General features: G+C 39.6%; 1 protein-coding gene and 1 pseudogene across 1 annotated transcript in view; one reads left to right on the forward strand and one right to left on the reverse strand.

Annotated features, from left to right (window-relative positions):
* DGKI (diacylglycerol kinase iota) overlaps window positions 1-27,742 on the forward strand; it is a 200,818-nt gene that overhangs the window by 10,964 nt on the left and 162,112 nt on the right. Inside the window, exons 4-9 of the mRNA XM_025045818.1 lie at window positions 5-100; window positions 10,532-10,614; window positions 12,591-12,651; window positions 21,767-21,880; window positions 23,261-23,398; window positions 26,669-26,747. Coding sequence (XP_024901586.1) covers window positions 5-100; window positions 10,532-10,614; window positions 12,591-12,651; window positions 21,767-21,880; window positions 23,261-23,398; window positions 26,669-26,747 — 571 coding nt within the window. The remainder of the gene's footprint in view (window positions 1-4; window positions 101-10,531; window positions 10,615-12,590; window positions 12,652-21,766; window positions 21,881-23,260; window positions 23,399-26,668; window positions 26,748-27,742) is intronic.
* On the reverse strand, window positions 19,345-19,460 carry LOC112478790 (annotated as a pseudogene).

Genomic DNA, 27,742 nt, shown 5'->3' on the forward strand with positions numbered 1-27,742 from the left:
GCAGGAAAACAAAGGCCGTCCCTTTGTGATAAAACCAGTCTCTTCTCCTCTCATGAAACCCTTGCTTGTGTTTGTGAACCCCAAGAGTGGAGGCAACCAGGTGAGTCATTTTTCATGAGTTTAACCTGGAAGCTACAATGCTTTCTCGAAAACACAGGATTCTCAGCATCTGTTAAAATAGCGCCACTTAGGACCCGAAGCAGTGGAAGACAACCAGCTTCTGACGGACAAGGTCATTGACAGCCTTATACATTACAGGGCTGGGTGAAGCCTGAAGGTTGTTTGGTTTGTCCCTCTGCCTCCACAGATGACTATGGCAGAGACATGCAGAAACTTGACCGCCAACACGTTCCTTACCGATTCTCAAGAAAGGTCATTCCACAATCTCTCTTAGTTAATACGTTTCAGGGTTTCCTAACTCTCAGAGTTAGGAACTTATTTGTTCCTAACTTATGAACTTATTTGTATGTCTTTCTGTTGTAATTTAGACCTGGTGACTTTTGTTACTAACCTCAGAGGAAAGAGAGAATGAGGAGTCCTCATCCATGATAATGACCAACAAGCACCACCAATGCTATCAAAATGATCAAAAAAACAGGTTTCGTTTGCTCCTCACTCAAATCCGATGATGTGATTAGTATTAACTTCATTTGAGAATAAAGAAATAGCCTTAGAAAACTTAAGATTAGTGACATACCTAAAGTACCACAGCTTTTTGAAGGACAAAGAGCTGGAATCCAGGTCTTTCTCTTTTCATCAAATTTCCCTTCCCATTCTCTGAAGCTTCTTTATCAACGTTCTTCTGTGGGTTTTGATTTTCTCTTATTTTCATGTGAGATTGGATGATAAGACATTTTCTGTGTACACTTTGAGACAACATTCCTTGACGTTTCACACAATACGACTTAAAGATTTGAAACTGTTTAGTTACCCCATAGAAAGAGGGGGGTCGTCTAATTAGAATTGACCCAGTAGTCCAAGATGATGTTCTTATTACTACAGATAATAGGTCTTTTCCAGAATTCATTGATTATAGTAGAACTTCTTTTATGGGAGCTTATAATAAAGAAAATATTATTTCTCCTTTCTTCCTTTTTTTTTTCTTCAAAATTCTTGATAATTTGCTATTAAAAATCCCTATTAACATTGTAGAGAACAGGGTAAAGAAATGTGTTGTAAGGAAAGAAATAATCTATTTTCAACCTTCCACTTTTTTGAGTTGCTGAGTGATCTTCACGTAGTGATGGTGAGGACCCTAAACCTGCAGAGGTGCCTCTTAGGAGCAACATGCAGTTTGCCCTGAACCATACTGCTCCCCTCCCCCACCCCAGCTCTGGTCTCCTAAAGCTTGATGAGGTGTGGGCTGTGTTTAGGGACCATGGAATGGAGCAAAGCTAATGTAATTGACTCCATGATTTTGGCCACCTGAGCACCGCATGCTAATTAATGCCAAATATATTTTATCATGACAGCCATTATATAAAGTCATTATAAGCTTTTTTGCCTAGGACATGCAGAAGCTTGTAGGTGATCCCTGCCTTTGAGGAGCAGACAGTTCAGTAAAGATACAGCCCGTTCCTATTCTAATCTCTGTCTAAATTATTAATGATGGGGACTTCAGGGGTGATCTAATGTTGCTTCCTACTTCACTAACTAGGAAACAGCAGAAGAAACTTAAGTGGATTTTCTAAGGACATCTTGTTTGTTAATGACACAAAAGGGCCAAATGGGAAAAATAATTTCAAACAACATTAACTATATGTGAGTTCTAAATTGAGTGGATCAGACCACAAGTGCTGCCGAATTTTAGAGGCCAGCAGTGACTTGGGAGTGATAAGGAAATGGTGCCATGGAAATAGCCGAAATAGAAGAAGGATCCTACTTGGTCACGCAGAGGAGAGAGGGCTGGAGTAATGCCCCTTTCCTTCTCTCTACTGTGGCAAATTCCTGCTTATCCTTTAAGGCTCAATAGCACCTTTCCGAGCCGTTTCTCAAAATTCATCTCCCTGAGCATCGTGCTCCCACAGCCCTTGGTACTATGTGAGGTGCAGCGCAAGCTCTCTGCGCATGTCTGTGCTGCTGAGATGCAGGCTCTGTCATACCCAGGGTGGCACCTTTGAACTTCCGATTTCCAGTTCACGGCATATAGTAGTAAACGAATAATTGTATAATAAATAACACTAATAGAAGAACGAATGTCTTAGTGAAAATGATTCATTTTGAGGACAGTATGGTGAGTAGAGCATTCATATTAAGTTATTAGAAATGCGATTAGGTAAAGATTGGAATGAACCAGTGTCTTAAAACATGGCTGAGGATTTTGGATTTGGATGATGGAAACTAGTTTTTTGCTGTTTTAAGTTTTTATTTTTTGTTTGAAAAATATTTTATATTTTGAACAAAGGAGTAATATGACATAAGCATCTTTAAGAAAAATTAATTTGACACGCTGAGAATATATGTAAGTCAGGAGGCTGTTCACATAAACTTCAGCATAAATTGGATAGATGGGTAGGTCAATGGATAGATAGATTGAGCAGATGGATGGGTGGGTGGTTGGGTGGCTCATGGATGAATGAGTGGATGATGACTGGGTCAGTGGACAAATGGACTAAATGGATGGACGTGTGGATGGATGGATAGATGGACAGATGAATGAATGGAATATACAAAGGGAAGTAAAGCATTAAGATTTTACAACAGATTACCTAGACAGTGGCTTTGTTATTCATGGGTTTTCAGGAATGGGAAAGATTATTTGGGGAAAGAGGTTGAGGTGTGTTAGAGGAATCTGAGATCACAGTGAGATATGCAAATACAAAAAATACCCAGTTATTAGAGACAAAAGACTTAATGACTTTGCTGTCATTTTATGCATTTTGGCTGGTGAATGTGTTGCCTTAATGATGTCACATCCAGAATATCTAAGATTCTCAGAAGTATGGCTAACCAAATAAAAATGAATATCACATAACTGAATTTCTGTATACTTCCTCTATAAATAGAATTCTTTACTAAGCCTAATAAATCTGAAGAACATTGTCTCTAAGCACAGCGTGAAATGTCGAGAAAGCTGTAAAGAAACCCAAACAGCTACGTACATACGATTAGAATCACTCCAACTGACCTCCAGCTGCTTAGTATATTTGTGTTCCCATCTTCGGTCTTAGGAAGGCTCAGCTTGATCCCCCGATTGTAGTGGGCAGGGAAGAGTCATAATCTGAGATGGCCTCACTCCTGCTGGGACGAGCCTTTTCCCAAACCGTGTCTGTAATGTGCCCTTAACATTGCCGGTGAGGACAGATTCAGCTGTAGAAGTGGGAGTCAGAGAGTGAATTAAGTCTTCCTCATTGGGCAAAATGGAATCACAGGAAGAAAATTTCTCGTTCTTCAGCTCCCTTGAATCCCATTTCCTCCACACTTTGGCCCCGCACCCCCTTTCTATCTCTAACCTGAATGAGCCATAGTTGAGACAAAGTGAGGAAGGAAAAGAAAGGCTGGCCATGAAAACGAGGCAAGTGAACTCCTAGAAGGGGAAATTGGGAGGATGTATCCCTTTTCCTCCGAAGTTCTTTTTTCTGGAGTTTTCTGCGCTCAAAGCTTACATAGTGTGGAGCTCTGTTTTGAGAAGGGAGACTGTTCACTTTTACCTACCTGATAGGCAAGTTGAGACCGGTAACATGACCCACACATCATGGTGGTCTGACATAAGAACCTTTAAAATACTCATTATAATTCTTCATTCAGAAATTTTCAGTATCAAGAAAATTCAGGAAACTTTAGTCCAAAATTATTGTTCTCTTCCAGGTAGATTCTGTTTGAACATGTGACTCTTTCTCCCTTCCAGTTGGTCCAGTGGTTGTCAAATTTTTGTGTAAATAAAAAACTCTGAGACACTTATTAAAATCTCCCTATCCCAGAAAATCTAATACGGCGGGCGAGGCCCAGGAATGTCAACACTTAGTGAGCATCTCAGGAGATTCTGATGTGGGTGGTTTGTGGAACACTTACAGAAACATCTTCAGAGTCATTTTGGAGTCTCTGAGGATACCTGGGGCTTGTGCAGGGAACACAGCAGGTGAGAACTTGAGATAGATATTCATTGATTTTTTTGTTTTTGCGAGGGGGAGAGGGAGAGTCAGAGAATAGCATCTTGGCTTGCCTTTATATCTTTAAGACTGCTCATCTCTTAGCTTTGAGCAGTGGTTCTCAACCCTCGCCGTACAGCAGAATAACCTGGGCAGCTTTTAAAACTTGGTGATGTCTTCTTCACTCCATACTAATTAAACACACTCTGGGAAGGTAGGACCCCTTAACTGGTACAAGCGCCCCAGTTTATTTCTTTGCATAGCTGATGTTCAGAACTATGGACTTTCTTCTCAAGCGTTAACAAGCATATGAATTGCTTGGGGATCATGTTAAAATGCAGATTCCGACTCAGGAGTCAGGGAGTGGCCCTGAAATTCTGCTTCACTAACAAGCCCACAGGTGGCGCTGTTGCTGCTTCACTCGGCCATTCGTAAAAAAACCGCTTCGTTGTTGTTGTTAAATCCTAATTCTTGCCTTTTAATTGACGTATTCTGCTCATCTGCCTCTAGACATAAAAATCTCACCTCTTTTCTGTTCTTGAAGCTTAGGCTTTAAATTCAAAAACAAAAAACGAACAAAAACCTTGTAGAGGCTTCCGTTCTTTAAATAATTAGACTATATCGCCATCTTCTGGCAAGTAAAATACCTGTAGCTTCTTTTCTTCCTACAGTACTTTGTGCACGGAAAATTTCCAGCACCTTGCAGGAATATATTGAGATGAACAGATATAGGAACCGCTTCTATGTCCTTCTTTAAAATAATCCTTTCTTTAAAACAGTTACTTTACCATAATCGTATCTGTTTTTCTAACACTTAAGGTTGAGATGATACCGGGTGTACTGCAGAGCTTTAAAACTATTGTTATTACCAGGATCTGAATTATTTGAGGGAGCAACCATTGGAATCAGGGGCCATAATATCAACTTTGAGTGTTTCCTCCTGGGGAGAAGAGTTTGTACAGGGAACATAAAGCTTACTCCCGCATGATCCCTTCCTCTGTACGGAATCCTGAGGGCTCCAGAAATAAGCCCCATCTCTTCCACGTATCTCTGCTTTAACTTCAAAACGTATGATTTTTCTTAGATGCCTCGAACTCATTAGCATCTTTCTACCTGAGTCTGACAGACCCTTCTGACATCTCCCAGTGGTTCCTGCTTTCACACTGTCTCTCCTTCACGCTCCCTCGTGAATTTTATCTTCCAGTGATGTAAATGACAAGTTCAGGGTTAAGCAGGTGTTCTGACCACCAGAGTGATTCTAGCTAGCCGGTCCTGAGAGTCGGGAGGTCCAGATGCTGGCACCTCCCTGTTCAATGGGAAATCCCAGAACTGAGGTGTGGCACAAGTTGGACACGCCTGGATCGGCACCCCCAGGGATCTTATCGGTGGTTTGTAGGCAGAGGGGGTGTTCGGTCTGTGGTCAGGCTCACGTTCTGTGGAACCCGATTAAGTTCACATCACCCTCAGCAGACAGGCTTCCCCAGACCGGGCTGCCCCTCCTAAGTCGGGGGCAAGTCAACCAAAGTGGGGAGAAGGAGGAGACAAAAAGTGTCAATAACTTTAAATATTTGAGTTCCCAAACTGTTTCTAAATACTTGGACAAATGACCTCAAAGAAGGTGTTATTTTCTGCAGTGCTCAACCTGGGGATAAATCAAGAATCATTATGTTAGGATGAAATTTTAGTCTCCTAAAACTTAATAGGCTGGAAAGAGGGCAGAATGGCAGTCAGTTGATGATGGCACCTGTCAAATTTCAATCTCGAGATCTTCTTGTCAAGCCAGCCTCACAGATGGAATGAAAGCAACTAAACAATAAATCTGTGGTGTGACCCTTTCCCAAGTCACAATATTGGTGGGAATGTAGGAGTGGCTGTCTTCATCTGCTCAGGCTACTGTAACAGAATACTATAGACTGGGTGGCTGATAAACAACAGAAATTTATTTTTCACAGTTCTGGAGTCTAGAAGTCCAAGATCAAGGCACCAGCCATTTTGGTGTCTGGTGAGAACTCACTTCCTGGTTCATAGACAGCCATCTTCTCACGGCGTCCTTACATGGCAGCAGAGGGAGAGAGCTTTCTGGGGTCTCTTTTACAAGGGTGCTAATCCCATTTACGAGGGCTCCACCCTCATGGGCTAAGCACCTCTCCAAGACCCCCTTCCTAACACCATCTTATTGAGGGGTAGGATTTCATCATCTGAATTTCAGAGGAATACAAACATTCAGTCTGTAACAGTGGCTAAGAACCCCCCACTAAACCATCTAGCCGGTTGGATAGCTGTAGGACCTGGATGTCTAGCTCCTCAATCTGTAGCTAAACTCGTGTATCAAACGTAAGTCTGACTCCCCTAATTAAAACATTTCGGCGATTGTTTTCTGTAAAATAAAGCCCAAGCTCCTTGTCATGTATGACTTCATCTACAGCTTGGGCTGTGTCATCTCCCACCATTCCTGCCCCATGGTTTGAAGACTGGACAGGATGTGGTTCTTCTGTGACCTGTCTTGCCATGTCTTGTGCCTTTACCCTAAAACTTCTTCCTCTACTTATCTTTCAAGACAAAGTCCAGGTATCATATGTAGGAAGCCTCCATCCAATCCCCAAACTTGGGCTTATAGTATCTCTGGTTACTCGGATTTCTCAGTAGGCCTCTCTGACATAGCATTTACCATCTTTAATCAACTAATTTATTGCATTGCTCTCATTCTGAGCTCTTGAGTGTGCTCACGAGCACAGAGTCGGAGCCCAATACATGTACATTAAGTAAATTACATATTCCTTTGGTGTTGTTTGGGAACGGTTTGAAATAATCACTTGGTGACATCCTCCTCCCTCTACCTTTTATTGTCTTTGGGCATTTCCTATTGTCTGGGCAGTTCTTTCCAGGCTTTAGATAATAATTCTGTGATAATACCTCCATGGCAAGGCTCCCTGAGTAACACATCCAAATGTCGTGACCCACGCGAGAGTTACGGTTCTTTGATGAAGACCGATGTACTGTTTGAGCTGACCCATCCTTCACCAATTCTCCGTATCCCCAAATCATTATATTTCATTCCCTGAATAATGCATGGAACTTCCCCTTGAGAGCAGCATCTTCTCTGCGTTGTCCATCTCTCTGTGCCTAGAACATAGTGGGTGAGTGGATGAATCCTGTTTATTTCTCTCTAGAACAATCTACTTATTTTCTGGGAGGTAGTTTTCTCCCCACCCATCCTGTTCCCTAGCACCTGGAAAGAACAGTTTTATCACCCCAGAGGAATACCCATTCTCACAATATCTTAAAAAGTTCTGTGGTCCATGAGGTATTACATCTACAACTGTACATATGAAAACCCTCTCCAGAGTGTATTGGAATTGACATGTAAGCCGTATTTTCGTTTAGAGAAAGCTAGACTCTTGCACAAAAGTTGCAGCTTTTGCATGTGGCGTATGTCACGTGATAACTATGAGCGTGCTGGAGACTTGTTAGTGAATGATAATTTTGTAAATGACTGCGTATATTCAATACTGCTGGTGAGAAAAAATTAAATTACTCATTTCCTGGTGAATTAGTGTTTGTCAAACTATTCAGTCCTATTGACTAAATTACTTCTATTAAAGCCCTAAACTAGCTTATCCTAGAGGTAACAGGAGAGTTAACAGAACTGACTTAAATGTGTGTGATACCTTTCTGTTCCGCCCACTAGGACCGATTTAACACAATGCACTGTGTTCATTTAGACACTTATCATTTTTGCTAATGAGTATATTTTAGAAAGATTATCTATTAAAAAAATTATTTATTTATTTTTTACGGTGACATTAGTTAACGAAATCCAATAAGTTTCAGCTGTATACTTTAACAGTAAGGCATAGAGATATTTACACTGTGTGTTCACCCATAGTTAGATTTCTTTCTGTCACCACATATTTGACCCCCTTTACCCTAACTACCTCCCCTCTCCCCCGTCGCCTCTGGTAACTACTAGTCTATAGTCCATGTCCATGAGTCTCTGTCCTGTTTATTTGTTGCTTTCAGGTTTCTATCCCATATATAAGTGATATCATGTGATTTTCTACTTTTTCTATTTGGCTTATTTCACTTAGCATGATTATCTCGAGGTCCATCCATGTTGTCGCAAATGGCAATATTTCATTTCTTCTTATAGCTGAGTAATATTCCATTGTATATGTGTACCACAGCTTCTTTATCCAGTCAGAAAGATTACTTTTGAGAGAAGTAATTATCTCATGCCTGAATGTAATGTACAGCTATACGAGTTATCCCTGCACAGCCCGAAAGGACATTATTCCAATCGGCTACAACGTAAATGGCACCTCCTACAGGTGTGCATTGCAAAACTTGCCAGCCTTAATACCCCTTCCTCAAAAGGATACACGGAGACAATCAGGTGTTCCAACTAACACAAATTGAAAATGAGCAAAAACAAAAGATGTGGTTACTTGAACCTTCTAGAGAAATTTTAGATTAAGAAAATAACCTCTAAATGATTTGTATTTTTTTCTTTTTAGGCAAGGCAACCCCTGGTCGACCTCACAGATTACAAGGACCTTGTCAGTTTACAATCCCTTATTTTTATTTTTATTTTTATTTATTTTTCATTTTTTATTTTTTACACCTACAGCACCTGGTCTTCCTAGGTGGTCTCCCATCCGAGTACTAACCAGGTCCGACCCTGCTTAGCTTTGTATTTTTGTTTTTTGAAAGGTGTTGAATAGCTACTATTGTATGCATAACAGGAGAAGCCGAAATCGAAATGTACACTCAGCCATAGCCAATGGCAGAATGGAGTGATTAATGTCAATGATTCATATCGCGCTAGGAATTTAAAGCTGAAAAATTAATTTTCTAGCAAGTCTGTTAGAGATGTTTTATAAATTGATTTGTCATTAAAATGACTTTTAAACATAAAAGACTACTTGAGATAATCCTTGACTGACTTGATACCAAGGTCCAGTGTGGAAAGACAATGATCCAGTATTGAGTTAGTGTTATGGATCTAAACCTATGTCTGAATTTTATAGGAAGCAAAATATGTCATTTGGTGAAACCGAAGGATTAGTTGTAATAATTAAGGATAGACTGTTATTCCTAAATTTATAGCAAGCATACGACAGAGCAGAACTCTTAAATTATAGGTTTGGATGAAAAGTGGAACAAAAGACCTGAATTGGCCTCTGTAACAACTGGAATAACAATGTGATAATTATAAACTACACTTTAGCCCTTACGCCCTCAAGTGTAATTTAATGAACAGATTAACGGGGAGCAAAAAAGAAAAGGACTAACATTTACAAAGACCTATTTTGTGCCATATACTATGCTAGATACGTAACTACTATTGACTCATTTAATTCTCATAATCACTCTGAAAAGTACACGTTGCTCTCCTACTTTAGTTGCTGAATTTCTGCAAGATTATAAATGCTAACTGTCACCCAGTGTTCCAAGTTATTTTTGAATCAAATATCATGCTGTTTTTGCTACTAGGATGACTCTTGAATATAGCATAGCATAGTAGGTATGCAAAATTAGAAATATTTTAAGAAAGATCAATCATGATATCTAATAAAGGAACTGTAATTAGAAGCAACAAACGATGCCCAACCGATCAAATATTATTTGCTGTGGTCCACAATGGTGTAAAATGAGGCCCTACTCATTTTAAAAAGCTCTTTAGATGCTGCTTAATAAAAAGATTCTTCTTTCATTTCTTCTTTGCTCGTCACTTTAAAAAATGACCTTCAGAACTCTATTTGCCACGACGATCGTCTCTATAAATGCCGTGTTTACTTAAAACACTCCCGAAATGTTCATGTGTGAAAGAAATGTCTCAGACAAACATATACAGACACGGAAATCGAAAAATGTCAATGTAAGATTCGATACCACTAATTGGAGAAGTTGTATGTATGTATATTATAAATAATGGGAGCCTGTGACACTTTTGCTTCAGTTAATAATTTATTTCAATAAAGTCGTACTTAGTTAATACTGCCCATTTTTCATGTTACGCAAAGCAATAGTAATCTGCACAATAAATTAAAAATTATTATTAAATTAGGTAGGCTGACTAATAAGTTCCCTACATGGATTTTCATATAATCAGTAATGATGGCAAAACTGATAGATACTATTCATTAAGCACCTATTGCATGTCAATTACTGCGATGTGCTCCTAAAACATCATTGCATTTAATTCTTGCAAGAAGTCTGCGAACTAGGCATTCTTGCCTCACGTTAAAGAGAGAGGAGGTGAGCCTAACGTAAGGAAGGAATGGACTATACAAAAGTTTAATCTGAGCATTCTATAAATATCGATGGCCAAAGAGCTGTTTATAATTTGATATTATTTTAGATAACAGGATTTATTTATATTTTTTAAATAAGCAGCTAATATTTGGGAATTTCTTCCCATTGTCATTCTTTTTCCCTTACAGGGAACAAAAGTCCTGCAGATGTTCATGTGGTACCTGAATCCACGGCAAGTCTTTGATCTTTCTCAGGAAGGGCCAAAAGATGCGTAAGTCTGGAAATACCCTCCGTGGTCCATATCTTTATAGGCAAGTGAGAAGGACTTCCTGCTTTGGCGTCAAGCTGCATTATTTGGTTACTTTGTGAAAAATTTTCTTACCCCCTCTCATCTACTTTCTCACCTGTACTGTTCTCTTTTAAAACTTCATCTGGTGTTTTCCCTAGTCTTTATTGGGTTAACTCCCTTCGAAACACATCTTCTCGGTTGTTAACTCAGTTGAGTCTTTCTCGTGTGTTTGCTGCTTGTGTACATGCAATTGTGGGTTAGGAGAAAGTCTGAAAATTGAGAAAGGATCCACCAATTTTCTATTTATGCAGATACAACTTTGGAGACGAATGTTAATAGGAATGTGCCTTTGTGGAGAGCGGCCATATTTGTTTACGAATATGTCCTTATATTTGAATCAGGGTGTGTGTGTGTGTGTGTGTGTGTGTGTGTCTTATATTTGAATCAGAGGGTGTGTGTGTGTGCATGTGTGCGTGTGTGCGTGTGTGTGTGTGTGTGTATCTGTGCCCACTTGAGAGATTGATTAATTGATCACAGTGGGGGAGACATTTTAATTCCTGCTCAATCTCTTTTCTGAGCTGCTCAGAAGTTTTACGCTCTTTTTTTTGTTAGAAGTGTTGAAATAAAGTCTAGATGGAGGTGACACGTGTTTAACTTCTTCCCGTGGTGGAAAGAGGAGCACGTGGTGGGAAAGGACAGAGACATGGTTACCGCTTTCTGACTCCCTTTAGAAAACCCATCTATTAAGATAGTTTGGATATTATCTGATAATATCCAAAATTAGAACTTAAGGGATACTAATTATTTTTAACAAGTAATAATGTCAGAGGCAAAGAAACAGCAGCTTGGATAATTTTTAGAGAAATGATATTCTTGTATGTAATGGATAGATTATATGCATATATATATTTAAGCATGTATGAGAACATTAAATATAAATTTCTGCTAATGTTCTCTTAATCTATAAACTTCTTCCCCACTAGAGTTTGCTGTAAGACTTCTACATGTTTTTCTACATTTGGGTGCACTAAGGCAAATCTTGTACCCTGACTTTTGCCCTTTTAGATGCTTCATTTTCTTAAGGTTTTATCACTTTAGTTAAACTTTAGGTAGATACTTCATAGATCAGCAAGAGAACATAGCAGGACAGGAAATATTTTTAGGAAAAATATTATTTGATTTAAATAGGTGATGTTTTCTAGAACAAATCCATTAACAGCTTCATTTAGGCAAACAACTTCACTTGGGCAAACATTTTGACAGGAGTGGTATCGCTGCGTTTTCTTAAGAGCCACCATGAAAAATAAAATAATCTAATTTTAGTAGGCAAATTCAAAATGAAAGAAAACCAGTAAAACTTCCCTCTTTGGGCTGAGGTGTATAATGGGGGTTTGACTGTTAAGTGAGTCGAGAGGTAGATGGAATTATGGATGTGGCAATGGATTATCTTCCCCCTGTTTTTCTGAAAAAGATTTTTTAGGATTAAGAATGAGAAGTTGAGGTTCGAAAAATAAATAGATCCAGGAAAAGCTAATAAAATATAAGGAGGAAATGTATAAGGCCAATTTATTGACAATTAATGATGATTTTCTTTGAGAAAGGAGGGAGGAGAATGATGGGAAAAGAAAAAGAAGAGAGTCCAAACTAATGAGGAAAATAATATGAATTGACGCGTTAATAAGAATTAAGGGAAATAAAACTCTAGGACATCCTAAGATCCCATTCCAGTGCCGGCCACTTAAAAACGATGTTTGCTGCCAGCCTCTGGTCCAATTGTTGGCATCAGCCCTCATGTGGTTGCTTGGTAACTGGTTTTGATGTCGTGATTATCCTCATGATTATACATTTTCTCCAGGGATACCCTCCCCGCCCAACCCCCCATTTTTGCCATGTGTTTTCTCTTTGCCGTGGCCAGTGATGTGCTCTTCTGTTAACTTTTTCTTCTATTTCCTCTACAGGCTTGAGTTGTATAGGAAAGTACCAAATCTGCGGATTCTGGCCTGTGGTGGCGATGGAACGGTAGGTCCCTGAAATAGAATCCAGCTCTCTCCCTGATTTCTTCCATCTTTCTTTTGTTCTTCTTATTCTTTCCCTTTATTCGTCCTCTTTATTCTTTTCCACCTCGCGCTCTTTCCAATCCCTTAAAGCAGGGGTCCCCAACCCCTGGGCCATGGACTGGGACTGGATCCGTGGCCTGTTAGGAACTGGGCCGCACAGCAGGAGGTGAGCGGTGGGTACATGAGCGAAGCTTCATCTGTGTTTGCTGCCGCTCCCCAGTGCTAGCGTCACCGCCTTGGCTCTACCACAGGTCATCAGGCATTAGATTCTCATAGGAGCACCGGTCCCTGGTGCCACAAAGGTTGGGGACCGCCCGCTGCCTTAAAGATCATCAATTGGTCCCATCTATAGTCATTTTTGAAGGAAAGATAGAGTTTAATGCCATGGATATATTTTCCTCTGTTTTATGTGTCTCATCTACTTTTCCATTTGCCTCCACTTATGTTGATATATTTCGCAGAAGCAAAGAATGTGACATTTAGATTCTGCTGCCCAGTGTCTTTTTCTTCCGTATTTGAAGTCTGCTCTTGCAAGACCTCGGCTTTTGTTGTGAACTATCATTGGCTTTTCTCTAATTTCCCTAATTAGAATGTTTTATTTTCAAAAGTCGCAACAGAATCTTCTAATTTTATCTCTCATAGCACATTAGCACTTAATGCAGTGTTGGATACACAGTATGTACTAATAATAACACTGAGCAAAAAAGGACAGTGATTCCGCTGGTCCTTTAAGATACTCTGTAGAGAGAAAAACATTTTTTTGATGGGAAAATAGCATTTACCATTCTCAAGTTTCACGATGCACATTATTATCTTATAATATTTATCACAAAGTCTTAAAGAAGCCAAACCTATTTCATTTTGTTTAAAATTATTTGACCATGGAATTTTTTTTCTCCCACAATACCCATTAAATTTCAATCAATTGTAGTGTTCTTGGGAGATATATTTAGAGATATGATAGTGTGGGATTTTCATAACTTTCTTTGGTAAGAATTACATCCAAACAAATAAATAAATATGTATGTATAAATTAATATATTTAATTAATACACACAGATTAGTTATCTTTAACAAAAGGGTAAACTCATTCGTGACTCTTTACTATGGTTATCTTCCTTATTTCAGAAGCTAATTACCTTCTTATATACTTTGGCATCTCGCCCATATCTTTTCTCTTCTAAATGTCAGTGGCAGCAGCAGACAAGCCGAGGTTATGCCTGGTGTCCTGAATTCATAGTTCTTCCTCTTTCTTAAGTGACCATGACCTCAAGTCCACATCAGCGACCTCTTTCATCTCCTGATCTTGGGCTTCCTCATTGACTGAGTGTACCACCTTCCAAATTTCCCCTTCACCCACCGAACCGCCCATCTCCCCGCTCTCTCTCTCACCTTGCTTCTTTCCTTCCTCTACCCAGTGGATATGTGTAGGAAGCACTGTTCTAGGCTATGCGATATTGAGGCATTCTCTGCAATTAGATACGTATTGAAAAACATGGGATTTCAAAGCATAAAGGACAAAGAGAGAAGTCAGCCAAGTTCAGACACTTGTGAAACACCTGTAATTACGGAGTCTGAGCCAGAGTTCAAGAGGAAAAGGAAAAGATAGAAGTGAAAGGTAGTCTAACCTGTGAAGCAAACAAACCAAAAAGGAGTTTCAAGTAAAAGGAGAGACTGGAGAATTATCATTGAATTTGCAGACTCGGGAGTAACTGGTGGTTTTCAAGATAATAGTTTCAATAGAATCTCTGGGACAAAACCCAGGATGATGAGTAAGTGAGACTTGATATGTTCCTAATGGATCCTAATGACCAGGCCCAATTACAGTGCTGAATATCGATGAACGTACTCTGGTGCCATTAATATCATCCTGTTTGACATGTAGACTCCTTGGTTTTACTTCTTTTCTTATCCCATCTTTTTCTAGCATTTCTTCTTTAAATACACCATAATTAATGGGTATTCCACAAGGCTTAAATATAACTTTTATGTTCTAGATACTTTTTTTTCTCTTAGAGACCTTATCTATGTTCCTAACTTCAGTTTTCACATCCTTGCACATAACTCACAAATGCACTGGACATTTACTTGGGTCCCTTGCAGCAGGCGTGTCTAAAATAAAAGTAGTATAGTTACCTTAGAGGCGGCACATACTTTGGAACTAATTATTTTTGTCAACAGTAGCCTCTGTAGTCCAATCACTCAAAATTAAAACTTTGCTTCACTTGTATCTTACGTAAGAACAGGTTTTATTTTATTTTACCTTGTTAAAATAAGGTGTTTTGTGAAAGATATATGGGGTTTATGAAATATTTATCAAGGCATATGATTGATATTTTAAATATTGTCAGTTAAGAATATGAAAGTTTTAATTTTTGCTGGTGGCAGAGTTTATATAAAAAAGAGGTTTCCTGGTGGATGTCTGAAGAAAAACTGCTGGCTAGAGGCAAGTGAGTATAATTTTTGAGAGCATCAGGTATATATATGACGTAAGGTGCTTAGCTTTTCATTAACTTACTATCACTATAAAGGCTGTCAGAATTCTTTCAGTATAGTGACAAAGGTTCAGGGAGGGATTGGAAATGGAATATTTTTGACGGATTAAGATGAAACTATATTAACTGTTAACCATGTTAAAATGTACAAAGTGTAATTTAATATATAAGCACCTTGCATTAATTTGGAAAAACATTATTAGGCTTCAATATTAATTTAATTTTATGTTATTGAAAAATACAAAAAGGCAGAGGGATATATCTCCCACTATTGCACTTGGAGGTAGAAGAGGGAGTTCCGCCACTATTTCTGCGACCTTTGGCAAGGTCCTTAACCTCTTCCGAGACATTCTAAATCTGTAAAGGGGTACTTTGAATCTCTAAGGGTCTTCATGGCTGTAGCATTATAGTGAAATAGACCATTGCTGTGCAAGAGAACTATAATGCAAGCCTTATTTTAAATTTTAAGTTTTGTAGAAGGCACTTAAAGTGAAAAAAGAGATGAAATTAATTTTACAATATAGTTTATTTAACCCAATATATCCAAAATATTATCATCTCAGCATGCAATCAGTATAAAATCCTTAATGAGCTATTTTATGTTCAATTGGTACTGTCTTCGAAATCTGGCAAATATTTTATAATTCCAGCACCTCCAATAAGGATTAGCCACATGGAGTGCTCAGTCCCCTGCTGTGGCCAGTGGCTGCATACGTAGTCGCTCCGTCACTGGTTTGCGTAATCCTGAGGTTGTCACATTGCTGCAGGTATCCGATGGGCTGGTCCCATCTGTGATCTCTAGGCTGAGAGAAATCTCGGCTCACTCAAGAATGACCTCAGACTTTCATGGTCTCCAACTAGAATTAGCCTCTCTCTGGTCATGAGGTAAATTTGTATTCTCTCCCTCTCTTGCCCACATCTGCACCCACCCAGATCTCAGTGGCTGCCACCCTGCTTAACTATTCAAGAGCATGTGAACCTAGACACTGAAGGCACATGGATCCTCCTCTTCTCATGGCCCCTTAGAGTGTGACATGATCCCCACCTGTCTGGCTCCTATGCCTGATGAACAGGGCTGGATCAGCACATCCACCTTTAACCACAGCAACGTCCTTCCAAAGGTCTGGATTTTAGCCACTCACTTCATGCTTATGTCTTGGCTTCTCTAGATGAGGCTACACACTAAATAGTAGGCACCCGTATGTCTGATCTACTACAGGGAAAAAAGTAATATTTTCCTTTAATTGACAGTGGCGGATCGATCACTCCAAGTCTCTCTTCTCCCGCAGCCTCAGCTTCACGCACATGCAAAGGAGGAAATGCATGGTCTACCTCGGCAGTAGGCAGTGTGAACGAGTAAATGGATGTTCTAAATCTATAGTCTATTTCAAAAAGCTCATACCCTGACTTCTTTCTTGATTTCTTTAGGGCTGATTTTAAACATTCCTTTCAGCATTTGACGACTTCGTAAACTCTTTAGCGCAAATATAAATTAAAATATCAAAGGGAAGGGTCATGGGGATACGTGTTAGAAAGGGACACCCAGTCGTTAAATGCTGGCTCGATTATCCATCAGAGTTCAGGCATTTGCCCTGGTTTTCTCTGATCTCTCAGTAGGGGTAGCCTTCCTTTTTCTGCCTGCACGTAACACAAGGAAATGCGATGTGTGTCCTGTTCAGATAAAATGTCAACTCACTGTCCTCTCCACCTCTGAGCCGCCTCTCTTGTTAGTATATTGCAGAATGAAAGTATGGCTCAAAATGCACTTGGAGAACATTTAGTGACGGCTAAAGCTGCACATGAACAGGTGGTGGCAGCATTGGCCAGCAGCTGCGGCAGCGGCACGGCTGGGCTGCTCAGGGACAAAGCCGGCAGCCCCACTTCCTCTAGCACAAAGGAAGGAAAGAACTCTGCAAACTGGAAAATGCTTTCATCCGGTTAGGATAGTTTTCTTCAGTTGCGGTGGAAAATGTGCCAGGTGCTCTGTATTGCAATTAATCAAATTATTTCATTAAAAGGTGCTGGATAAGCTGGTGGAGATGATTTGGGGAAATGCGAAGGTCCCAGCAAACACTTTGGGCCTTGAGGTCTTTCATACAGTTTTGCTCTTATAAAGGACAGAGATATGGTTTAGTTCTCAAGATCTTTTATGTCTCCGGCTATTGTAGGTGTATTTGTTTCCATTCCCGTTTTTATAGCACCTTTCTGCCACAGTGCACCTCCGCTGTTAGTGTTTTTGATCATCTGTGAAAGGAAAATCTTTGTGATTTGATGGAGTCAGAGGTGGGATTGACTTGTGAACTTCAGTGGAGAGACAGGAATAAAGCACTTCGCTTCTAGGAAACTGGACCTTTACAGATGTAGTAAAAAAAAAAAAAAAAAGAAGAAGAAGAATGTAGCTTGATCATAGCAGCTACTTTTAATTTAGCGTTTCCTGTTTTTCCGGCACACGCTAAGCAATGTCTACTCTTTATTTAATTAATAAAATAACCCTAAGCGGCAGATATTATTCTTATCCTTTTTAAAAAACAATTTTACAAATGAGGGAACTTAGAGAGATGGTGACTTGCCTAAACTCACGCAACCAGTGTGTGACGGAGCTGGGCTTCATACTCCGCTGGTCTCCCTCCCTCCGCCCCTGCACCCTCCCTCTACCCCTACATTCCCCCTCCACCCCTACATTATGCTGCCTTCAGAGGAAGCTGGTTGTTGGGTGGTGGTGATGTAGCTCCTTGAGCTCCTCCTGTTGCTCCTCCTGTACAAAGGAAAGATACAAACCCACCTCCGCCAAAGGACTGGGAGCCTCACACTGATTGTACCCGAGAGAAAATCTGTGCTGGGAAAGGCAGGAGGCATTTGATGACTCCAGGGGTGATGTGATGATGAAATACTAAGATTATCTGCTTGTATTTAGGGGAAAATTAAATATTCGACTAATTGGCTGGTAGGAAAAGGAGATAGAATATATGAGTGCAGTATAAAGCCAATCAATTGATAAGAAAGGGGAAGATCCTTTCATTCAAATCAACTATACGTTTTCCTTTTCTGTACAGGCCAAGTTTGTAAGAGGAAAGGAGACAGTTTAAAGAGACCTGAGGCTCATGCCACTTTGTGAAACTATAGCACAGTGTCCCCTGGGTTCTGGGCAACCTTCTCTGAGAAAACGAATAGGAACAGAGCTTAAGAGGGTTTGAAGACACCCCATCAATTCATGGAAGTCTCAAGACACTTATTTCAAAGTCATTTAAGAGTCATTTGTATATAATGGGCTATGGATTAAACCCTGAACCTTCCCGTTCATCACAGTACTAGCATTTTCCTGTGATTTAGCATTTTTCTTTGCAGGCTCATTTCCAGAAGAAGTCGTTTTGTTGTGTTTGATTTTTTCTTCTCTCCGCATCACTCCATTGTCCCTTTCTGGCAGTCTGAATGGTTTCCAGGACCCTGATAGGTTTTCTATGGGTGGCTATGGCTCCCATCCTGAGGAGATGTCAGGGCGCTTCGGGTATGTCCGTGAGCTGCCAGGAAGTTGGGCTCATGATTAGAGAGGTTTCTCCCTCTGGCCCTAACAAGTCTGAGCTTTCTAAGGACTCTGGTCTCAGGCACTGGTGGTGATTCTTCTCACTCTTCCTGGCCTCTTATCTCCAGGCCTGGAAGCAGCCTGCTTCCTACACAGCCTCCTGCCAGCAGGGGGCGCAGTCCTAGTCCCCATCATCAGACAGAGACAAGCTCCCGGCTTCCTTGGCTTGTAGCTTTGTGTTCTGCTTGTTTCTGGCCCACAAAGATTTATTTCTTTCCTCTATCGTTGTGTCTACAGTGAAATGGGGTATTGAAAGTGTGAACTCAGCAGTATCTTTACCAAGGATAGAGTGATATATTTCTACTAAAATAAGAAAAAAAGATTAAATTTAAATCTACCCCAAAGAAAGTGGACTGACTGGTAGGTACAAACCACGAAGGGGCGGCCAATTGATCATCTCTCAGAGTTTTAAAGAACCTGCCTTCTTTTCCTATCTTTGAATGGGATGTTGAATTAGATTCCTGCTAATTTCCATTGCATTTCTGAGAGTCTGGTTCTGCTCAGGGCTGTTCGCATCTGCAGTCAGCGATTCATGATCATTGGGATTTCTGATTTTTACATTTTTTATTATTATTTTGTATGCCTACAGCACCTGGTCTTCCTAGGTGGTCTCTCATCCAAATACTAACCAGGCCCGACCCTGCTTAGCTTCTGAGATCAGACATCGGGCTTGTTCAGGGTGGCATGGCTGTAGACCATGGACTATGGCTCCACTGGGGTGCGAACCCAGGACCTTCTGCGTGTAAAGCAGGCAGGCGTGCTAACTCATACACTATGGAACCGTGTCCTGATTTAAAAAAATTTTAAATGACGCTTAAACCCCCTTCTCGTAGTTTATTAGAGGCACCTACTTTTACTGTGTTTAGTTGGTGCTTTTAGCAGCCCAGGAACAACATCTAGCACAGTTGTCAGAGCTGCTTTAGCATCTGGCACTCCCCCTGCCGCCTTGTACTTCAATAGCAAGCTTTGTTAGTATCGCGTGTAGAATAAGAACCAAGGAAGCACTGAGTGGAAATCTAAAGAGTTGTCTAGGTGTAAATTATCGAGTTTGGGAGATGAAGGAGTTTTTGGACACTTGTGGATTTTTAGCTTATCACACTGGATGAACGTTGTGCGATGCCTTTCTAGAAGGTCGACACAATTTTAGACTTCTTGATGGACAGGCAAGTTTTTCATCCTAGAAAGTGATCCTTGCGAAGGGGAAAGGGTTTTAGATGGGAGTCCAGGGACCTGATTGGACTTCGACTCTGCCACTTCTACTTATTTAGTCTTGAGCCAATTACGTGGCCTCTCTGCACCTTAGTCACTAAGTCTGCAGATTAACTGAACTTGAATAAGCAGTTTCTAAGGTTTTTCCAGTGCTTCAGAGATTCTGAAGTACATGGCACTGTCTCCAGGACGGTCAGCCTGTCCCCAGAACTGGGTTTAGTTCTTTATTTAAAGGCTCCCTGCGACCAGAGTAGCTAAGGGGTTGGCCTCTGGTGTTTGGCACACTTACTTTGGAATGCCTGCTCTACCACATAAAGGAGGTGATATTAAGGAGGTCATTGAATTTTTCAAGTCTCAGTTTCCTTATCTGTAAAACGAAGATGAAAATTTTATCTATCTGATAGAGTTGTTTTGAAGTTTAATAAGATAACTCATTAGAGAACTTTGTTCCGGGACTAGCCCATAGACAGCAAATCAGTCTATTACTCTTTTCGTGAATAGTCAACTCCTCGAGATTAGGCATTCTGCCTTATTTATCTCAGCCTAGCTCATTTACATTTTTATTTCAATAGCTGAGTTTTGTGTTTTATATAGAGTAGTGTTCAATGAATGTACTGTTAAAGTATAATTTCAAAAAAAATTTAGAAAACATGGCTCATACAAACATAGAATGAATACATGTCAAAAAATTTATTTAGTTCTTTAATGAAGGAACTAACAAAATGATAAAGCTGATTTACTGGAGACGTAGAGGAAAAGCATTATGTAGCTTATACCAAAATAATTTTTCTAAATTTGAGACAAAATTTGTTTATGTCCTCTGGGGGAATAAAACTATAACATTTAAAGTAATCTTCTCTTCTTGATATTTGCATCTTTATAGGACAGAAATCTTCATGTTACCCGATAGTTATAAAGTTCTTAGATAGGCCTGTGAAACACTACTCTAGTATGACATTGTGAGGATGTGCATGTTTGCTTTTGCTTTTTTAAAGTTTTGGGTAATTTTTTAAATGGTTATAATAAGACTAAACCCAAAGTATTATTTATCTTAGACAGAAAAATGATTAAACTGGAGTATGATTCTAGCATATAAGTATCTATTTTCTGTCTACACTTATAATAAGTGCTAGGTTCATTCCTAATTATGTTTTCCTAATGTTCCATCAAGGGGGATATAGGGATATTTAGGAGAACACTACTAATTTCTAAGATAATACTGTGAAGGTTTCCTACCTACCTGGTGCTTACGTGGGCCATGAAGCCTGCTAAGGGCTTTCTGTATATTTTAGTTCACTGTATAAACAATCTTGTGAGGTAGGTATTATTATCTCCATTTTGAAAATCAAGTAAACGACTCTTGGCGAGGTTAAATAATTTAATCAAGATGACAGAGCCAATAGGAGCCAGAATTGAAATGCAGTCTGATTCTGAGTCCTATATTCCTTCCAGGGTCCTACGTGACACACCTCCCTCAATTTTAAACTCTCCTCAATTTTAAAGTAGATCTCCAGTCTGCGCTTTTAAAAATACATATGAATGGGTCTAGTTTTGCTTTTTTGATGGAACATGTAGAAAATGGTCCTTTTCCCCATAAGAGACTTGCCGTTTTGAAACTTCCTGAGGCAAGTGGTCTTTCTGCTCCCTGGCCAGTGGATTGCAGCATATGTATATGTTTTAAAGAAAAAAGAAACCATTCCATTTTGCTCTTTAAAGCCACCTCTTCTCAGACTGTCTTCTTTGTAGCTTATCTGTCTTTCTTATCTCTCTTCTGGCCCCCGATGTGTCTGTAGGTGGGCTGGATCCTTTCTGTCTTGGACGAACTGCAGCTGAGTCCTCAGCCTCCCGTCGGAGTCCTTCCTCTGGGGACTGGCAACGACCTGGCTCGAACTCTCAACTGGGGAGGGGTAAGAACTGCTCTCTGGGGGGATGCCCTACGCCTCATCCAGCAACAGGGTTCCCAAATCCACAGATGTTCTAATGGAAGGGGAACATGCAAGGAGTGAGTTAGACCTGAGAATCGATGTGCTGTGAATCGATGTGCCGATGAGCCGTGATTTTTTTCAGTAACTTTTTCAGTTTAAATTTATCAGCAAGAGAAGAGACCATGTGGAATAAGAATCATATATGCGGGTTAGTACACAGGCTGGGGCGTTTCGAGATAATCACTAAAAGACAGTCGGTGGCTTGTCCTCAAGTCTTCACGTAAAACAATCACACAGACGTGAGTTGGTCCTGACCTCTCGGCTCTGCCAGAATAGCAAGTCGAGTTCAGGTTTACAACCCATACTTTGGGAAACTTCCCGCTTTTTCTGAACATTTGGTTTCTGTGGTCAGTGTCATTATGGCTTTGGCTATCCAGGTAACGACCACCTGTCCTTTCCACCAGGGAGCCACTTTCAGGCAAGCGTAGTAGAGGCAGTTTACCTGTCACCAACCAGCCATTTTATTATTATTATTATTATTTTTTATAGTACTAAGATAGGAAGACGACACGGTATCCTAACATATGGAATCCTACCAGCTTTTTATCTTCTCATATGAGACCGTCGCCTGGGCGGGGCTCCATGAAAATTCTCTTCAGATATTAGCAGATATGAATATGGCCTTGGGTGAATGAATTAACCTCCCACAGGTCTTTTTTATATAAATAATAAATATATTTACATGAAGCATTTGTTATTAATGTTAACTCCTCTCATCCAAATCAATGTCTCGACCATCCTTAATAAACATGCTGTCAGTATTGAGTGCTTGAGGGGTCAGTAGCTCCTTAACAGAGCTATTCTTCAGTCATTCTTGCCCTAGGTCATGGAAGGAATGACATCCTGCTACAAGGTTAGGGAGAGGTGACTGAAATGGAATATTAATAAAAGAAAGTGTCTATCAGATGCCACCCCAATTTTTTTCCCTCTTGCCTGTACACACCTGTTCTGTGTATCTCCCAAATTCCTCTAGTAGGAAGCTAGAGGGAAAGGGTCCTGTTTTTACTCTGATAAAAGTGGTCATCCAGCCTGGCCCCCAATCCCTAGCAACTACTGGTTCTCAGTGTCAAAAATAATAATAGTAATTCCTCACTCAACCCAGCTAGGGTTAGTATTTCTGTGCACATTATCTATGACTGTTGTCTTAAGATCTAAATACCTCGAGGAAAACCATTTACTCTCCCAGCCTTGTTAATTGCAAAATAAATAGAGAGCTCTAGAGAGCTCCTCCTTGCATGAAATATCTTTGTCTGTGCTGTTCATGACTCAAGACAGCAATGGGTATGTACTTTGATTTCTTAGGGCTACACTGATGAACCTGTTTCTAAGATCCTTTGCCAAGTAGAAGATGGGACTATTGTACAGCTAGATCGCTGGAACCTCCATGTGGAAAGAAACCCTGACTTGCCTCCCGAAGAACTCGAAGAAGGCGTGTGTAAGGTTAGAGATCTCTTTCTCCAGCAGAAGGGAACCCTGGAGCATCTGCCTGAGCCACAGGAAATACATTTCTGGCTGGAGAGTCAACTACTGATTCCTTCCTTTGAGATAACAGGATAGTGTTTGAGTTTATGGCTACTGGGCTATGAGTTTAACACTACTTAATGATTCATAGACTTCTAAAGACCTAGATTCCCTACTTGAGTCCAGAGCTCAGGGCTCTGTTCCCTGTTGTTAATGTCCACACCGGAAAGACATGTATCCATTTTCTAATCTTTCAAGTTCATTGCAAACTCTTAACCTGTGAGAAGATGAAAAATATATATGTTCTGAAGCATTAGGGATATGGTCTTTCAATAGAAAAGTAACCTCCTGAGATTTCTGGTCTAATATCAAATATCCCTTATGTTTAGGAAGTATTAACTAAGCCAATTTCATCACTTGCTTGAGACTCGAAGATGCCTAAATAAATGTTTTGCCTTAGTGTTTCCCTTCAGTGATTGAGCTTTGATTTCAACCCAAGACAAACCAAGGGACACAGTTGTCAATATGCTAGTATAGGGCTTCAGGGGAACATTTGTTTCTAAGTTTTGGTCTCAATTTCAGATAAATTTGATAGATTGCCAAGTAGTCACTCTCTCCATATTACTTTCCGTTTTTTCTTCCATGATGGTTTTTTCAAACATTTGTTTGCATAAGAATCTCCAGGTGTGTTTGTGAAAAATGCAGATTACGAGGCCTAGTCCCCAGAGATTTTGATTAAGTAAAGGCCCAGTTAAGGTCTGGGCATCTGTACTTTAAAGAGCACTCCTGCTGTATTTCATTATATCACTGACTGAGGCCAAGATTTCGTGGTTGCTTTGGCCTTAAAATAGATTGAACCATATATCATTTTAGATCAAGCCAACACCCATTTATTCATGAACACTTATTTATTAAACATATTTCATCTTCATAGTTTTTTTCACCTAAACCATGATCCAGAAATTAGAAGGTTTCTAGCAGATATCATGATTGCTCAGTTGATCTCGAGTTCATAATGTCACAATGTTATTTAAACAGTATGTATCATTTTGGGAAATGATGCTTCTTTCTAATATATTGGACTTAACAGAAATTGGATAGAAGACAGTCGAAGTAAAAAGAAATGTACCATCTGGAAATTTTAAGGTCCTTTCTCCATTAAACTTAAAATGGGTAGGCTGTCAATAGAAATCTATATTTAAATTATTTCCCAACAGCTTAAGAAATGGAAAGGCTTCTTGGTGCAGCCAGGGAACATTAATCCAAATACTTAAAGGGCTTTGAAAATGGATTTTTGAAGAGATGTGTAGGAAAGTGGGACAATTTTTCTTGGAAAATATGAATAAAAACTTAATAACAGACTAAATTGGGATAGTATGTATGGGATGGTGACCAGATGTTCTCCCAAGTTATTGGTAGATGCTAAGACATGGGTTAGAATTGTAGCCAAAAGAACATAAATGGTAGAGATGAACATATCTGTGCTCTTGGCAGGATTGCCAACCCTTGCTGTCATTACTAAGGACTGGCATTTTCTTTAAGTGCAGGAACTGGACATTCTCAAATACGGAGCCAGGAAAATAAGACATGATTTTGGCCTTGTTCTATGTGTTTAGTTTCTCTCCTTGTTCTCCAGTTCTTCTAAGGGCTGATTTGACCTCTGAATCATTGTAAGCCCTGACTCATGGCCTTCTATGGGAGGTAGGGGGTAGGGTGGTGGAGGGGCGTCCATTCTTTATTTCCATTGGAGACCAAGGCAATCTATTTTTCTTTCTTTCTATATTAATATCTTTTTCTTTCACTCTCCCTCTCATTTCATTTTTTTTTCTTATAATGGAACTAAGTTCTCACTCTCATCAAACAGAAAATCTTACCGATCAATTTTTCTTTCTTTCTATATTAATATCTCTTTTTCTTTCACTCTCCCTCTTATTTCATTTTTTTTTTTCTTATAATGGAACTAAGTTCTCACTCTCATCAAACAGAAAATCTTACCGATCAAGGGACATGAAGCACTGTAATAAACTTACTTTTGGGATCTTGAGAGTTAAACACCTATTTCTAACAGAAGAGAAGTACATTTCTATCTGGAAGATGAACCTTATCATTATTTGGAAACATTACCCAAGCTGAGATAAAATTGCTTCTCTGTTTACTTTAATGTTTATCTTCCACTCCGAGCTGCCAAAGGAAAAGTGTAAGGAATCACCATTTCCCTGCTAGCATTTTCCACGTGCTTTTCTAATTGTCCTACCAGCGAAAGGAGGCCTTAAAATTTCATTAATTTAGCAGTTTTTATGCACGATTTCAGGTTGCACAGGTATCTCTCTTACTCACCTTGCATCCCAACAGCCAGGGCCACAGAGGACTCTAGGAAGGGATGCTAAGGCTTGTGTGTGCATCTGTAGATCTGTGTTTGCATAGTTCAGAGTCATATTAAAAATACAAGTTTTGAAGAAGATGAGGGGAGTCAAATACATGGCGATTGAAGGAGACAAGACTTTGGCTAATGAGCACACGACGAAATGTGCATATGTTGTATTATAAAATTGTGTGTCTGAAATTTATATAATGTTATTGACCAGTGTTATCCCAAGGAATATAATATAAAAAGATACAAAGTTTGATAGATTAATAGGAATCCGAATAATGCTGATAAATATATATGTACATATATATTTTTCTTCTAGATTGAGACGAGCTGAACGTCTCCTACTGCCTTATTGCTTATATGACTTCTGTCAAAAAATTTTTTAAAACTATAAGTGAGAGATAAACAGATGAAATATTATTCATTTTAAATTGCAATGTTAAAATGCTGAACATAAATTCTAGAAAAAAAAGTGTGTCTACTGATTAAGTAGGTTAGACATGATCCTTACAATTGAATTCACTTTCTAAGTTTGGATAGTGAATCATTCTTTGTACCTATTGCAAACATGCATCTTTCTGCGTAATAAGGTTCTCTTATGACAACGTCCACAAGAATGGCTCTCCTTTAATAATTTGTATTTATATCCCTTGTTTCCTATACTATTTATAATCTTGAGAATATTATTTGATTTGAGCTTTCACTAATGAATTAATTCAGACATCCCTATTCCTTCCCCGCAAATGCCCTCTACCTTGAGTTGTGACTGCTCTGTCCCAGGGGGTGGCCCCAGAGACGGATGTCTGGCTTTTGGCTTTATTTTTCTCTTTCTGTCTGGTTACACACAACCTTACCTCTACCTTTGTTCATTGTTGCAGCTTCCTCTGAATGTTTTCAATAATTACTTCAGCCTTGGATTCGATGCCCACGTCACGCTGGAGTTTCATGAATCCAGAGGTGAGGACAGCGTCCCATTTCCATCTCCCGGGGAGGAAGTTGCCAGCAGGTGTTTTGCATGTTCCCTTTTGTTTGCGTATCACTTAAGTGTTGACAGCTCGCTTCAGTTTTGTTTCATTGTGACCTCCATGATGACTCTGGGAGCTAAGCGGTGTAGGAGCTTATTACGAATGGGACCCTGAGTCCTCGTTGTTAGGGTCTCGAAGATGATAAGGACAGGACCACATGTGTGCTCCGGGTCTCAGGACTGCTCGTCTTTAAATTTGACTAGAAACTTTGAAGTTAGCAAACTGCTAAGAGTAATAAAGTTTCTTTCACTAAAGTCACGAGGATACTTAGAGCCTCTCAAGCCATTGATTATTATAGCCTAACATATCATAACCAGAGCCATTGAAACCTGGTAACAAAACATCAAAGTTCTTCCTGTGTGTGTAAAAGAAACGACAGGCATCTTAGAACAATAGGAGTGGGGGCTAGAGGTGGTTTGGGTTGAAAGAAAAGGGTGTGATGGTGATTGGATTACTTGTGGAAGGTGCTAGAAATCCCCATTGGACAAGATAGAGGTATGAATGGGATCGAATGGTAATTTCCAATACTAACACAGATGGAGTCAGGATTGGGGGAGCAAAACAATTTTTAAAGAGAAATAAGATGAAATAATGACATGGTTAAATATTTAATCAAAACTTTATGCCATTCAGAAATGAGAAAGTTTAAGATCTTGGTTTATGCTTTGAAGCCTCTCTCTCTCTCTCTTTTTCTCTCTCAAACTCTCTTCTTATCTAATTATACTATACATCTCTATCTATGCCTATATCCATAACTATATCTGTACCTAGTCCCTTGCAAATATGTTAATATATAATCAAAATAATGTTAGGCTGTAGGTTAGTAATATGGGAGATAATTCATAAATGAGAGATTATTTTCCTCCAGATTCTGTAAGAACATAAGTGGTTTTAACTCACAGAATGTGAAAAATAGAGTAGTGAAAG

The sequence above is a fragment of the Pteropus alecto genome, unplaced genomic scaffold (genome assembly GCF_000325575.1).
Source record: "Pteropus alecto unplaced genomic scaffold, ASM32557v1 scaffold22, whole genome shotgun sequence".
NCBI lineage: Eukaryota > Metazoa > Chordata > Mammalia > Chiroptera > Pteropodidae > Pteropus > Pteropus alecto.